The sequence below is a fragment of the Ictidomys tridecemlineatus genome, unplaced genomic scaffold (genome assembly GCF_052094955.1).
Source record: "Ictidomys tridecemlineatus isolate mIctTri1 unplaced genomic scaffold, mIctTri1.hap1 Scaffold_320, whole genome shotgun sequence".
Lineage (NCBI taxonomy): Eukaryota > Metazoa > Chordata > Mammalia > Rodentia > Sciuridae > Ictidomys > Ictidomys tridecemlineatus.
The window spans coordinates 123,508-139,694 of NW_027522388.1; the positions used below are offsets into that span (position 1 = coordinate 123,508).

The 16,187-nt window shown below is 39.9% G+C and overlaps 1 protein-coding gene across 1 annotated transcript in view; it reads right to left on the reverse strand.

Moving 5' to 3' along the window:
* Nucleotides 1-5,187: 5,187 nt before the first annotated feature.
* The window catches only part of LOC101964942 (putative vomeronasal receptor-like protein 4), a 68,278-nt gene continuing 57,278 nt past the window's right edge, over nt 5,188-16,187 (reverse strand). The window contains exons 2-3 of the mRNA XM_078036336.1: nt 5,563-6,119; nt 5,188-5,464 (exon numbers count right to left, since the gene is read on the reverse strand). Coding sequence (XP_077892462.1) covers nt 5,188-5,464; nt 5,563-6,119 — 834 coding nt within the window. The remainder of the gene's footprint in view (nt 5,465-5,562; nt 6,120-16,187) is intronic.

Sequence of the window (16,187 nt, forward strand, 5' to 3'; positions counted from 1 at the left end):
CTTGACCTGCTAATTAGTACAGCATGATACTAGGATCCATGTCACACTCTGTAGGGATTCAACTAGAATCAAGATGATATGCATCACTTTAGAAGGATGGGGAGAGGTGGGTACATGGGGCCCGAGGATTTTCCTCTAGGAATTTTACAGATTCAAGTGTCACCATTCAATTTTTTTTCTTTTAGAGTTTATCTTTGGTATGGTATTGTGTGAGATAGGCTTTGATTTATGTCTTTTGCATGTGGATATCAAATGTCCTCAGCTCCATTTGTAAAAGAGACTGTCCTTTCTCTATTATGGATCCACTGGTCAAAGCTGAGCATGCCACAAGCCCTTGGGGCTCACTCTGGCATTGGTCTGTACATTACCTACTGTTTTAGCACCACAGTGTTTTAATTCCTATAGGTTTGTAATTTTTGGATTCTTCGGTTTGTTTCTTGCATTTGTTGTAGTTAGTTACAGTTGACAGTAAAACGCATTGACACATCATATATAAATGGAATATAATTTACCACCCTTCTTGCTATATAGGATGTGGAATGTGGGGTATGTGCATGTGGGGTAATAATGTCTGACTCGTTCCACTCTCCTTCCCCCCTCCCAACCCCTCCCGCCACTCCCCTCTTTGTAATCCAAAGAATCTCTATCCTCCCCAGTGCCTCCCTTGTGAATTATCATCTGCATATCAAGAGGACATTTTCTCATATATTTGTTGATGAGTTATGTTTCCTCCTTTGTGAAGTGTCTGCTCAGTTCCTTTGCCCATTTATTGATTGGCTTTTTTTGGTGTTAAAAGATTTTTGAGTTTTTTATAGATTCTTGAAATCAATGCTCTGAGGGGCATGTGGTAAACAGTTTCTCCCATTCTGTAGGCTCTCTCCATGTGACTGATTGCTTCATTTGCTGAGAGAAAGCTTTTTACTTTGAATTCACCTCATTTATTGATTCTTGACTTTTGTGTGTGTGTGTGTGTGTGTGTGTGTGTGTGTGTGTGTGTGTGTGTGTGTGCTTTAGGGGTCTTGTTAAGGAAATCAGCTCCACGGTGGAGGTTTGGGGCTAATTTCTTCTTCCATTAGGTTCAGGGTCTCTGCTTTACTGCTAAAGTCCTTGATTCACTTTGAGTTGAGTTTTGTGTAGGGTAAGAGGGAGGGGTTCAATTTCACTTTGCTGCAGATGGATTTCCTGGTTTCCCAGCACCATTTATTGAAGAGGCTCTTTGCTCCCATGTATTTCTGGTGCCTTTGTCTAGTGTGAGAGAACTGTGTCTATGTGGGTTTCTGTGTGTCTTCTATCTTGTTTTGTTGGTCTGTCTGTCTGTCTTCATGCCACAACCATGCCATTTTTGTTACTGTAGCACTGTGGTGTGATTCAGGGATGGGTATTATGATGCCTACTTTGACCTTATTATTGGTGAGGATTGCTTTTGCTGTTCAGGGCCTCTTATTTTTCCAAATGAATTTCATGACATCTTGTTCTAGTTCTATGCAGAACAGCATTGGGGTTTCAATAGGAATTTCATTCAATCTGTACAGTGCTTTTGGCAGTAGGGCCATTGTCACAATGGCCCAAGATTAATTCTGCCCACCCAAGAACATGGGAGATGCCTTGGTCTTCAATGGCCTTCCTCAGTTTCTCTTCTTACTGTTCTGTTGTTTGACTGTGGAGGTATCTCACCTCTTTGGTTGAATTAATTTGCAAATATTTTATTTTTCTTTCTGAGCCTATTGTGATTGGGGTAGTTTCCCCAATTTCTATTTCAGAGGATTCATCAGAGATCTGTGGGAACACATTGGATTTATGGGTCTTCAGTTTATATCATGCCATTTTACTGAATTCACTTATGAGTTCTAGAAGATTTCCAGTGGATTTTTTTTGATCTTCCAGATATAGAATCATATTGTCAGAAAATAGTGATCGTTTGAGTTCTTCTTTTCCCATTTGTATCCCTTTAATTTTCTTCTCTCTAACAGCTCTGGCTAGCAGTTAGATGTGGAATTGAAATGGTGAAAGAGGGCATCCCTGTGGGGCTCTAGGTTTTAGAGGGAATGCTTTGAATTTTTCTCCATCTGGAATGATGCTGGCCATGGGTTTGGCATAGATGTCTCTAACAGAGTCAGGGTATGTTCCTACCATCCCTAGTTTTCCAAATGTTTTGAGCATGGATTTTGTTAAATGCTTTTTCTGCATCTATCAAGATAATCATATGACTCTTATCTTCAATTTCATTTGTATGATAAATTATGTTTATTGATTTCCATGTGTTAAACCAACCTTGCATCCCTGGGAGAAACCCCACTTTATCATGGTGCAGTATCTTTTAAAAATATTTTTGTATGCTATATGCCAGAAATTTTTAAAAAAAAAATATTTTTCTTTGGTTGTACATAGACACAATGACTTTATTTTTATTCATTTTTTCTGTGGTGCTGAGGATCAAACTCAGTGCCTCACACATGGCAGGGGAGTGAGTGCTCTACCACTGAACCACAGCCCCAGCCCCTATTTGCCAGAATTTTTTTTTCATTTTTTTTATTATTATATAATTTATTTATTTATTTTTTTCTTATTGGTTGTTCACAACATTACAAAGCTCTTGACATATCATATTTCATACATTAGATTCAAGTGGGTTGTGAACTCCCATTTTGCCAGAATTTTATTGAGAATTTTTTCATCTGTGTTCATCAGGGATACTGGTGGGAAATTTTCTTTCCTTGTATCTTTTGTCTGGTTTTGGAATCAGGGTGATACTAGCTTCATAGAATGAGTTTGGAAGTGTTCCTCTTTTTCTATTTCATATAATAATTTGAGAAAATCAGTGTTAGTTCTGCTTTGAAGGTCTCATAGACCTTGGCTGACAGTCTCTCTAGTCCTGGGCTTTTCTAGGTTGTAGGCTTTTGATGGCATCTTGCATTTCATTACTTTAACCTGATGGGTTTAAACCATGTATGTCCTCCGGGTTCAGTTTGGGGAGGTCACATGTCTCTAGTAATTGGTCAATGTCTTCACAATTTTGCATATTATTGGAGTATAAACTTTCAAAACAGTTTCTCATTATTTTCTGTATTTCACTAGTGTCCACCATAATATTTCCTATTGCATCATGAATTTTAGTAATTTTCTCCCCCCATTCTCTTTGTGGGTAATGGTTTCTCAATTTCATTTATTTTTTCAAAGAATCAAATTTTTATTTTGTCAATTTTATTTGTTTTCAAATTGATTGATTTCTTAAAATTCCATAATGATGTGTGGTGTCTGCCATATTTCCTTAGGCATAGTTGTCATCTACCTATTGTTGAATTGTCTTTTAATATCTTTTATTCATTTAAAAATAATTTATTAAGATGAAACTGATAAGAATAAAGCAACATATTTAATGATCAGTTTGTTAGGTCTGCCACATAAATACACCCATGGAACCATGACCACAATAAAGACTGTGAAGACTAATTCTGTCTTGAAGGTTCCTGGAGCCTCTTGATGATTCCTCCCTTTTCACCCTTCTCTGTCCAGAAATGACCCTGGACTGGAGTTTATTTGCAAAGACTGTCAGTCCATCAGAGCTCTGGTCTGCATGGTGGGTGTGACCCTGGGACAATCAGTTTGGTTTCCAGCCCTTGTTTGTTCTCCATAAAGCCAGGATTCCTCCTATAGGACCCAAGACCACTGGGAAAATTAGGATCAAGGTTTAGGAAGAAGCTAGAGCCACATGTGACTCGGCAGAGTAGCTTCTCAGTTCCTGGAAGCCGGTATTCCTAACAACTCTGAGTTGGTGGTCCAGAGTACGGTTGGGGTCTGCAGCGCCACAGTGCCTTCCTGTCACCAGAGTGTATACCTGCCGTCATTGAGCAGAATCCCAGCATTTTCAGGTTTTTTTGGGGGGTTTATTTTTAAATGAGATTCATTTCTCCTAATAGTGTCCATTTGAAAATCAGATCTAGTGATATTTGAAATGGTGCAGTGTTATTACAACCTTTCCTGGTTCCCTAGCTTTTAATAACCACCAAAGGAAACCAGGTGTCCCTCAGGCAGACGGTCAATCTCCTGCCCTCCCAGGACTTGGTCACCAACTTCTGCTCTGTGACTCTGGGTTTTCCATATTCTGCATACTTCCTAAGAGTGGAGTATACATATATCTGTGATTTAAAAAAATATTGATTTTTTAAATACATGACAATGGAATGCATTATAATTCTCATTACACATATATAGCACAATGTTTTTAAATACAGAAAAAGTGTGTTAACACAATTTATGTCTTCATATGTAGACTTTGGATAATGATGTCCATCACATTACCCCATTTTTTCTAATCCCCTGTCCCATCCTCTCCCTCCCCTCTGACCTATCTAGAGTCCATCTATTCCTCCCATGCTCCCCCTCCCTACAACACTATGAGTCAGCCTCCTTATATGAGAGAAAAAGTTCATCATTTGATTTTTTTTCTTTGCAATTGGCTAACTTCCCTTAGCATTATTTTCTATTAACACAATGGAATTTTACTCAGCAATCTGTGATGTTTTTTTCTGATTTTTTTAGCTGAATACTTTTGTAATTTATTCATATTGTTGCATGTATCATTTCTCTTTATGGCAGAGTGATATTCTATATCTATAATATATATATATATATATATATATATATATATATATATATATATATGCTTACATGTTTGTGTATATGGATATATAGTGTGCCTGTTCATACACACATCTCTAGCCCCACTGCATTTGTTTATCCATTTTTTTTTTCTTGTAGTTGCTGTGGATTGAACCCATGGCCTGGACCATGCTACACAATATCTATTCTTTTCTTGATGGACATTTAGGGTTATGGCATTGCCTGATTGATAGCCATATGGTAGTCTTTTTTTTTTAAATAGCATATATTCAGACAGAATAAGGAAAAATGTGGCTCTAATAGAACTTCTTTAAAAAAAGTTTTCATAAAGCAAGAAGAAAGAAAATAAGATGAGACTGTAAAATTCCGTGGATGTACCTAAAGACACTGATGCAGATATCAAGTAAAACCATACACAAGGTCATTTGTAGTCATATAGATAACCTTACCAGACAGTAAATCTGGTGTACTTGCTGAAATCATTTCAGAAAGAAGTTTGTGTGGATAGAGGGATTTGTAAGCGAGAGTGGAGGAGCTGCGTCTTGTCAGCATCAGAGCTTTGTTCTTTCACTGGGCTCCTTTATTGTTCAGGATTTGCGTGTCCACCCTGAGCAGTACCAGGGGACTGAGCATGCCATAACCGCTGGTCACTGTATTGTGGATGCTCCAGAGCATGGGGACATTTCTCCTCATCCCGCTGATGAGCAGAGAGAGTGCAGAGTCTGCACAGTACAGGGTGGCAAAGCAGTCGAGCAGTTGCAGGTCACTGGGAGTGGCTCTGTGATCAGGGGAGGTCTGGGGGGCCAGCCTAAAGTCGTGAAGGGACAGGAAGCGCTGCTGATGTCTGTGCAGAAGGGTGGCCATATACCCACTGGACAGGCCATGAGGCCCACGAAGAAGATGTCTCTGAGCATTACCAGGAGGAGAAAAACACCCCTGTACCTCAGCAGGAAAGAGCAGTGGCTGTTGACAAAGAGAAGACCAGGCTGTGTCACATTGGGGGTGGCCACCATGCAGAGCAGCTGGTCGCTGGTAATGGCCATGGTGAGGACCCACAGGAACAGACATGCCCCCAGGATGGGGTTTGCAGATTTGACTTTGAAGTTGGCCAGCAAGGAGCCACTGGCGCTGATGGTGAGGGCCTGGAGCACACTCAGGACACAGGTGGTGCCGAGGGACAGTCCCCTCATGACCTTGTGCAGGAATACCAGCATTTTGCATTTGACGTCACTCAGAATGTCTTGCACTACCCAGATGTCTGTAGATACCAAAAGGGCCACAATGAGGAGTAGGACGATGTGTGTCAGAGCCAGGTGGGTGATGGGGAGGTCCCTGAGCCTGGGTTTGTGGCCCCTGAGGATGGCGGCCAGGCGGAGACAGAGCAGACAGGTGTTGGCTGAGATCCCGGCCTCACCCTGCAGGAAAAAGGCCCTTCTTGTTACCCTGAGCCTGGAATCTTGGTCCATCTTCATGGGGATGTTGAAGCAAATGCCATGTTTCTGCAGAGAGAACCAGAAGTGTTTGACAGCAGCAGAATTTTGTCGTTTTGTCACATTTTACAGTTACTAAAATCATCATTTACTCAAAAAACATTCTTTGGAAGTAGAATAGCTTCTTATTTCCACTATCATTGTAAATTCAAGGGATGGTGTGTGGCTCGGGGGCAGAATGATGTCCAGCCTGCAAGAAAGCTGGTCCACCCTAACACAGACCAAGGAGAAAATCAATTAAAAATAATCAACTAACTTTAGCTTGTGCACCACTCCTTGAGATCAATGATTTTGTAGAAGCCCCTAACCTCAGGGAGGTGTTGATGCCTTCCCCTCTATCTGGCGGACCTACTGCATTTTTTTTAGATTATAAATTCCATCACCCCCTTTTAATCTCTTCCTTCCCAGTTTCTAAGATGTGGTCCTCTTTGTCCTGGGAACAGCATCTCTGAAACACTGCTACTACAGAGACATTGCCCAGGGAAAGTTGTAGACCCCCCCAGATTGGAGTTGGAAACAGATCCTCTAGGAGAACAACTTCTCCTTCTCTCTCTTTATAGAGTGTACAATTGGGAAGAATTGTGTACTTATATGTACTGCCCCTCCATAGCATCCTCTAATCCAGTCACCATCACTTACCCTCAGGGTCAGTCATGTAGCCCCATGTGAATAATTTCAACTCTGTTTGCATCCTAAGTCAAAGAGGGGGAAGGTTTTGTGCCCTGGTCCTTTTGGTGTGAGCCAAATTGGTGAGAGTACTGTGACAGGTGAAGCTAATATCCTTGTGTTGGCGTTGGGCTGATTCCTACCCAAGGTGTGTGTGTGTGTGTGTGTGTGTGTGTGTGTGTGTGTTTTGTAAAGTAGGATCAGGAGATGTGGAAACAGGAGTAGTGCTGTCACTCACCCCTTGCTGACATTAGCTGGAGATCCAGCCCAGGGTCATTTATAGAAATCAACAAAGGGGACACTTTTTCAGGAAGAGAACTTGTGCCTGGATGCAGGGGTGCCTTACCTCTGAGCAACATCCCCAACCCCCTGCCCTTTTTATTTGTTTTTTAATATGGGGACAGTTTCTCACTGAGGATCTTAGGACTTCACTAAGTTGTTGAGGCTGGCCTTGAACTTGGCATCCTTCTGTCTGAGACTCCCAAGTTCCTGGATCTCTGGTCACATGTTTTTGCCTGGCACAAGGAGAGTTTAGCCAACAGTTTACCTGTTTGCTTGCCTCTCCTCGAATAAAAGAAGAGGTCTCATACACACTCTTTGTAAATTCAATAAAACTTTCAATTTCAAGGGAAATTAAGTATTTCAAAACTAAGCTCTAGGCACTGGTAACAGGATCAATAAAATTCACCCATTACATTCTAGTTGGCCTGTTCCTCCAAGGAGGAATAGGGAGTGTCTGCAATGAGCAAGGTGAAGCTGCATGTTTTCCATTTGAATTGTTCCTGTTTGGAAGATGCTGGAACATTCCTTAGATCAAAAATCTCTAGATGCATATTCATTCAGACCCCAAAGGACACCTGAGTGCTGGGAGCAGACCCCTGAGCCATTGAGTGTCCTTCAGGGACTCTGCCATTGTTTCCCAAGCTTCTGCCATCCTGCTTCCAATGCCTCCATCCAGACATTTGGGAACAAGATGGGAAAGATCTCTATTATTGTCTAATTGCCATTTATTGTCCTCTAAAATTACATGGATTCATGGAGGTTATTCTCCATAATTTACCTTGATGAATGTGCAAATGTAAATTCTGTGATCATTCAGTGACTGGATAGAAACTGTCCTTGGACTATATTTTTATGAAGATCATTTTCATTTCCAAACATCATTAATCAAGATTAGCATGGCAAGAACACACATACACACACACACACACACACACACACACACACACACACACAGAAAAAAAAACTTTAGAAAATGAAATGTATCTCATGGAAGATAAAATAAGCTTCCTGCAGATTACTGTAAGCTGCTCTTTTTTGCCACAGAAACTTCAGTGAAATTATAGTAAAGATGTGGTTTATTTCCAGAGGCACCAGTAAATCTAACAGAAGCAGAATATGCCTTACTCTTTCAGAAATCACACGTTTGTAAAAATTCTTGTCTATAATTCTCTGTGCTGTCTCAGGGATTTACTAAAGAATAAAGCTAACAGATCCGCCAGGAGAGGGCAGGGACTCTAGCAATTTTTAGGAATCGTGGAACAATGTATTTATTCTAGTATTTTTAATGTATTTTTTTAGTTATATATGGACAAAAAACATTTATTTTTTTGTGGTGCTGAGGATGAAGCCCAGTGCCTCACATGTGCCAGGTGAGCGAGTGCCCTGCCCCTGGGGCCTGGCCCCTGCCCCTGAGCCCCAGCCCCATCTTATTGCGTTTTTAAATCTATTTTTATACATGGGATGTACATATATATAAATTTACATAAAAGAATTGCCTTTTCTAGAAAATTCTGGGGTTAAATTCTTTCTTCTCTCCATGGTTTGCATTAGTAAAGACTCTAAATCTAAACATAAGCTCAGTGAACCTCAGAGTTTCAGAAACACAATAGGTGTCAAGGAACAGTGTTTCCAACATGAGGAGGTCCTAAATGTCATCAGATGAATGTCCCTGGGCTCTGCGTTCTAATACCAATAGAGAGAGATCAGCTGTGAAAGCATTGTATATTTTATTTGGTAATGAAATTCATTCTATTTGTCTATCTCTATGCATCCTTAGGGTTTCCATTTTTAATTTTGTAAAGTATTTTAATTGGTAGCAAACTCTTGAATCACATCTCTTTTTACTTTTTTGGGTATTGTTTTTTACTGATTATTTTTAGTTATTTATAACATTAGGATTAAGTTTGACAGAATCGCCAAAGCATGAAATACAGTTTGTTCTAATTTAGTCCCCAGCATTCCCCTCTCACCTCCCTTCCCTTAACTCTATGTATCCCTCTGAAATTTATTTATGAAATTTGTAAATATGTATTTTTTTAGTTGAAGGTGCATATGTCCCTTTATTTTTAAGTGGTGCTGAGGTTGGAACCCATCCCTTACCCGTACTAGGTGAGTGTTCTGCCCCTGAGCCCCAGCCCTAGCCCTCTTCCCTTTTTTCTTTGAGGACATTTTCAAAAGGCATGAACATTGTCTAAATTTAAAATAACAACTATGTGATAGTGAAGAAGAAATAATTAATCATTCACATGTAGTGAATTTGGGTACATTTAAAACAATTAAATTTCGTCAACTTTTTGTAAGTTTCTATTATGACTAATATTAGATAGGATTTTTAGTTTGCATGTCTGAGCTTTTGAGCCAAAATGATAGGTTTTGAAACACTTTACGTCCTAGAGATTATTGTAGAGCTAGATCTATTGATCTCCTGAATTATTAGTCCTTGTGCACACTTATACTAATTTACTCATGAACAATAATACTGGTAATATTATAAATCATACTAATGCTATGAAATAAAGCTGATGCCATAACATTTCAAGTAAATAGCAATTCTATAAGTACATGGGTTTCAGTTATAATGTGGCAAGAGTCGGACTCCAAAATGCCTTACTGCAGCATCTCCCTGCCTCTCCTGCCTCTTGTGCATTCAGATATGGAGTTGAGCCTCCAGGAGGAGGTTATATGAGACCAAGGGCCTGAGCTCACCCCTCAGTGGACTGGTAACCTTGGTGTTCTGCTGAAGCCTGACAGGACCTGTATTGCACTAGACAGAGATGGTGTCCCCAAAGGCAAGGCCAATTTCTTTCCTGTCCTCAGATAATGGTAAACAAGAAGGGTCTGGAGGGAAATTTCTTGAGTGAATCTGTCATTGTCCAAGGTCAGAGGAGCCTGGGTTGCTTTCTCAGTTCCAATCATAACGAACCAACCTCAGGCCTCTCACATTGAGGCACAGAGTAAGTGTGACTTAAGATAAAATATCAACCTATGTGATGTAATCTGTGGACGGCAATACAGGGAGGGAGTGTGTCTCAGGTCTGCTGAATGACAGCAGCTCCGAGCAGTGACGCCCACTCCCAATGCATATGCTTCCCAACCACCTTGGATCGAGACATTGGTCCTGAGAGGAAATTGTGGAGAGTAAATTGGCTCACTTCAAAAATAGCCCACTGACTTCTGTATTCCAATCTATCTGTCTTGGAACCTGTGGATTCTTCTTTCTTCCTTTTCTTGCCTGCCTGCCTGCCTGCCTCCCTCCCATCTCTCTCTCTCTCTCTCTCTCTCTCTCTCTCTCTCTCTCTCTCTCTCTCTCTCTTTCTATATATATATATATATATATATATATATATATATATATATATATATCTCACGTTTTCTTTATTCATCTGTTGAAGGCCACCCAGGTTGGTTTCATAGCTTAGCTATTGTGACTTGAGCTTCTGTAAACATGAATGTGGCTGTGTCAATAAAGTATGGTGACTTGAAGTCCTGTAGGTATATACCAAAACATGGTATAAGTGGCTCAAATCATGCTTCCATTCTCCTTTTTCTAAAGAATCTCCATACTGCTTTCCATAGTGGCTGCACCAATTTGCACTCCCACCAGCAGCGTATGAATGAATCTCTTTCTGCAATCCTCCTCAACCTTTATTGTTACTTGCATTCTTGGTAATTACCACACTGAATGGAGTCAGGTGGAATCTCAGTGTGGTTTAGTTTTTTTTTTTGTTTTTTTTTTTTTTTTTTTGATGGGGATGGGTACTCTGAATTAAACATAGAGGCACTTGACCACTGGGTCACATACCCAGCGCTATTTTGTATTTTATTTAGAGACAGAGTCTCACTGAGCTGCTTAATTACTCACTTTTGCTAAAGCTGGCTTTGAACTCACAATTCTCCTGCCTCAGGCTCTAGAACCGCTGGGATGATAGGTGTGCACCACTGCACCCAGCCTCAATGTGGTCTTAATTTGCAGTTCTCTGATTAGGGTGTATCCTGCAGGAAGTATCCCCATCCTTGGGTTTAGGGCATGACAATAGGAGTTTTAAGAAAGTTGGAGGTTGAAGATTATTCCTGCTGGGAGTAGGGCGTGCCTGCTGCCTGAGTTCCCGCTGAGTTCTCCTGGAGAGAAAGTATTTAGGACGTGAATTGTGTGGGGGATTTTGATTGCCCCTGTACCTGCGTGTAGGTGGTGTGAGATTGGGAATAAGGAATTGCTGTTTGAACCTACAAAGCTGTGTGGTGGCTCGTGATTCTGTGCCAAGCCGAGACACTGGCATTTGGCATTTGGCATTTGGTGGTCCGTACGCGGAACGTCTGAAACTTGGAGGTGAGTAAATTGCTCTCCCCTGAGGGTAGGTGAGAGAATGGGTGACCATTTAAAAAAACAATGTATTCTTGTTTTATTTCATTTTTGTTTCAAGTTGCCTGTCCCTAGAAATTTCTCAGGCAAACTGGGAAAAATGGTTGGCTCAAGGTTTGAAGTTTGTTAGCCCCAAGAAAGAAAAAATTGATACAGCGAATTTTTATTCCGTTTTTGTTTCATTCAGTTGTGGTTTTGTTTTGTATTATCTTATTGGGTTGCGTTATCTTTATAGAAGATTAGAAATTAGTAAAAAAGAAACCAAAAAGGTGTTAAGTAAGTTGTTAGAGATTTAGACCATGGAGAAAGACATTTTAGATCAAGCAAAAGAGAAGGTCTCTCGAGCTAGTCAGAGAAAGTAAGAAAATTTAAAGGAAAAGGGGTTATTAGGAAAAAGGCCAGAACAAGAGGCTGTTAATAACTCCGTTTTATTACCAGAGGGTGTAATTCAACCAACAGCCCCGCTGATGGAGACAGCTGAGTGGCCCTCAAACCCCGTAGTTGATAAGTGGGATCCTGAGATAGGACCTCAAAGATTAGCATGCCCTGTATTTGAACAGGCAGGAGGGCAGTGAATTCACCGTGCTTTAGAATTTAAAACAGTAAAGCAGTTAAAGGAGGCTATAACAACCTATGGTCCTCAGGCTCCCTTTACAGTAAGTATGGTCGAGTCCATTACTAACTTGGACATGACGCCAGCAGATTGGGCTAGCATGTGTAAATCTGTGCTAAATGGAGGACAATATTTGTTATGGAAGGTTGCCAATGAGGAATTTTGCATGGAGACAGCTAAGCGAAATGCAGCAGCCAGTTACCCTCAAAGAAATCTAGATATGTTGTTAGGAAAGGGACCTTATGAGGGTCAGCGGCAACAAATTGAATATGATCCTGCTGTATATGCACACATTGCTGCAGACACAGGGCATGGAAGACTTTACAAGGACATGGAGATTTACAAGGTCAGCTATCTAAGGTAATACAGAGACCTAATGAACCTTATGCTGACTTTGTAGATAGGCTTATTCAAACGGCTGCCAAAATTTTTGGTGACACAGAACAAACAATGCCATTAATAAAACAACTGGCTTATGACCAAGCAAATCGTTGCTGCAGAGAGGTTATTAGACCATGGAGACATGAAGATTTAAACACATATATTAAATTATGTAGAGATGTTAATGAACAAGGGCAAGTCTTGGCAGCTGCAGTACAACAGGCTTTAGATGCCAGGCCAGAAACATGCTATAATTGTGAACAAACAGGACATTTTAAAAGGAGTTGCCCCATAAGAGGAGGGTTTAACAAAACTAGAAATCAAAGGAATAGAATACCGGGTATTTGCCCACGATGCCGTAGAGGGAGACATTGGGCTAATGAATGCCATTCTCAAACCACCATAGAAGGTACTCCCTTATCAAAAAACGGACAAGGATCAGGCATTTACCCACGATATCGTGGAGAAAGGCATCAGGCTTCATTGCCAAAAAACGGACTGGGGGGCCCAATGCTCCGGGGCCCACAACCACAAATATACAGGGCAGTGGAGGAACCCAGCAACACCATCAGGGTGGTGCCCAGGACACATTGTTCATTAAATCCCTCATCAGACAAACCCGAGGGAGCGCAGGGTTGGACATCTGCGCCTCTGCCAGAGCAGTATTAACTCCAGAGATGGGAGTTCAAATCATTCCTACAGGAGTAAAAGGACCTCTTCCCCAAAGAACAATTATTGGGACATAGTTCATCTATATTAAAAGGACTTATGATAAGTCCTAGGGTAATTGATCCCGATTATGTAGGTGAAATAAAAATTATAGCTAGTTCTCCAGGAGGTATATCAGTAATTTCACCTGGAGATAGAATAGCACAGTTATTAATAATACCCAGCCTACATAATAAGTTCTCTAGTATTAATGTAGAAAGAGGTTCCAAGGAATTAGGCTCCACAGGTGTAGATTGGGCTATGTTGTCTTTAAATTTAGATTCTCGCCAAATGATAAAACTAAATATTCAGGGTCATGAATTTAATGGACTGCTGGACACAGGTGCTGACCTTAGCATCATATCTCTTCAAGAATGGCCAAAACATTGGCCATTACAACAAGCCAATCAAACACTTCGAGGCCTAGGAGTGGCGACTAATCCCCATAGAAATGCTATGGTATTAGATTGGAAGGATCCTGAAGGATGTGAAGGAACTATACAGCCATATGTTTTGGATCACCTTCCTATTAATTTATGGGGACGAGATGTCCTAGATCAACTAGGTTTGATGTTAACAAATAACATCAATCCTAATGCGCCCACTACTAGGGCTAGACAAGGTATCAGGAAAGAAAAAAATTAGGAAAACAAGAACAAGGTATAGCAGCACCAATTCAAATAGATCAAGGAACAGACAGACATGGGTTGGATTTTCAGAAAGGGCCACTGAGACAATCAAAATTACTTGGAAATCAGAACGACCAGTGTGGGTTCCTCAGTGGCCCCTGACTAAAGAAAAGATAAAAGTAGCCAATGATCTGGTCAAAAAACAATTAGCGGAAGGACATTTACAACCTTCCGTATCTCCCCATAAAACCCCCATTTTTGTCATTAAAAATAAATTGGGTAAATGGAGATTATTGCAAGATTTAAGAGCCATTAATAATGAGATGGTTATTATGGGACCTGCTCAATCAGGGATTCCTCAATTGTCTGCTTTATCAAAAACGTGGCATGTTTTAGCTATAGACATTAAAGATTGCTTTTTTTCAATTCCAATTCATCCCGAGGATAGTCCACGTTTTGCATTTACTGTCCCTGCATTAAATCATGAAGGTCCTGATGAGAGATATGAATGGAAAGTACTCCCTCAAGGAATGGCTAACAGTCCAACTATGTGTCAAATATATGTTAATAAAGCAATCCAGCCACTTAGAAATCAAAATCCTGAACTAAAAATATTTCACTATATGGATGATGTATTATTAGCACATAAAGATAAGAACACATTGCTGGAATGTTATGCCACACTTACAAACTTGTTAAAAAATTATAATCTAGAGATAGGAATAGATAAGGTACAATTAAATTTTCCAATTAATTATTTAGGAGTTCTATTATCCTCAACCATGGTCCATCCACCTAAAATTCAAATACGAGTAGATCAACTCAAATCACTTAATGACTTTCAAAAGTTGTTGGGAGATATAAATTGGATAAGGCCTTATCTAGGCATACCAACAGGAGAGTTGGGACCTTTATTTGATATTCTAAAAGGTCAATCAGATCCAAATTCACCCCGAATGTTAACTCCTAAAGCTAGAAAGGCATTAAAAATTATTGAGACATATATGGAAAATATGCATTTAGATAGAATTGATATAAGTTTGCTTTTATTATTTATTGTACTACCAACAAGAAATATTCCTACAGGAGTATTATGGCAGGAAGGTCCATTATTGTGGATACATTTATCTTATTCTCCTAACACTATTCTTACTAGGTATCCTGAGGCTGTAGGACAATTAATACTCAAAGGTATAAGAGCAGCAAAGGGAGTTTTTGGAATTTTTCCCAATAAATTTATTACTTCATATACTATGGAGCAAATTGATGAGTTAGCTAATGAATTAAATACTTGGGCAATAATCATGTGTAAATCAAATGTTTCATTTGATAATCATTTGCCATCTAATCCTTTGTTGTCTTTTTGGTCTAAGCATCCTGTAGTTTTTCCTAAAATGACAAGAAAAACACCTATCGTGAATGCTCCAAATATATTCACTGATGGGTCTAATAATGGTACAGCTGCAGTAGTTACCCCTGATCAAACTTTTACATTTTTAGTTTCCAAACAAACAGCTCAAAAGGTAGAGCTTAATGCAGTTTTTCACTGTTTTGTGTTGCATGTCAGTATGTGTGTATGTCCATATTTTTATATGAGGAGCGCTCATGAAAAAATGGATTCAAATTTTCTTTTTTTTTTATTCACGTGATTTAAGTGGTTTAATCTAAATTAGGTAAACAGCTATTAATGATTGTTTTCAAAGGTGGTTAATAGATCTGTTTGCTTACTATTGTTTTTAAAGGTGATTAACAGATCTGTTTGTTTACTTTCACTTTTCCTTTTCATTATATTTAATAATTCTGTTCAGGATAATATCTCTTTAACATCATTGCTAGAATTCCCATCTCCATCCCAGTGCTGGTGAAGACTAAGAAAACCAAACTACATGATAGCTACCACAGTAAACTGTATAAACTGATGCATCAATGAATATAACTCAACAAGTAATGCTCAATCAAAGACTTGATTTACTTTGGGAGGAAATGGATATATTGATAGACTCTTCCACTTTGAACTGCCTGCAGAACTTGCCTGGACTATATATATATATCAGTTGCATGAATTGTGAACTATTGTCTGGTGCAGCGAATTGTGGTACTGCTGGCATATTTTTGCTGATGGTGTCACCAGTGATGCAATTTCTTTGCCAGTGCACCCCATGTTAATTGTGGTAATGATGGCATCTTTGCTAACGATGTGACAAGTGACACAATTTTTTCCAAAGGAGCTGTCAATTGGCTTGGTGTCGTTGCATTTCTGTATCTTCCTCCCTTCTACTAGTGATGGTCTAAAATTTGGGGGCCAACAGAGGTGAGGCAAGAACCTCACCCCCCCACTGGCACCAAGGTTAAATTTGGGGGCCAACAGAGGTGACGCAAGAACCTCACACCCCCACTGGTGCTTAGGCCTATCCACAAGCATGGCTGAATGCTGGACC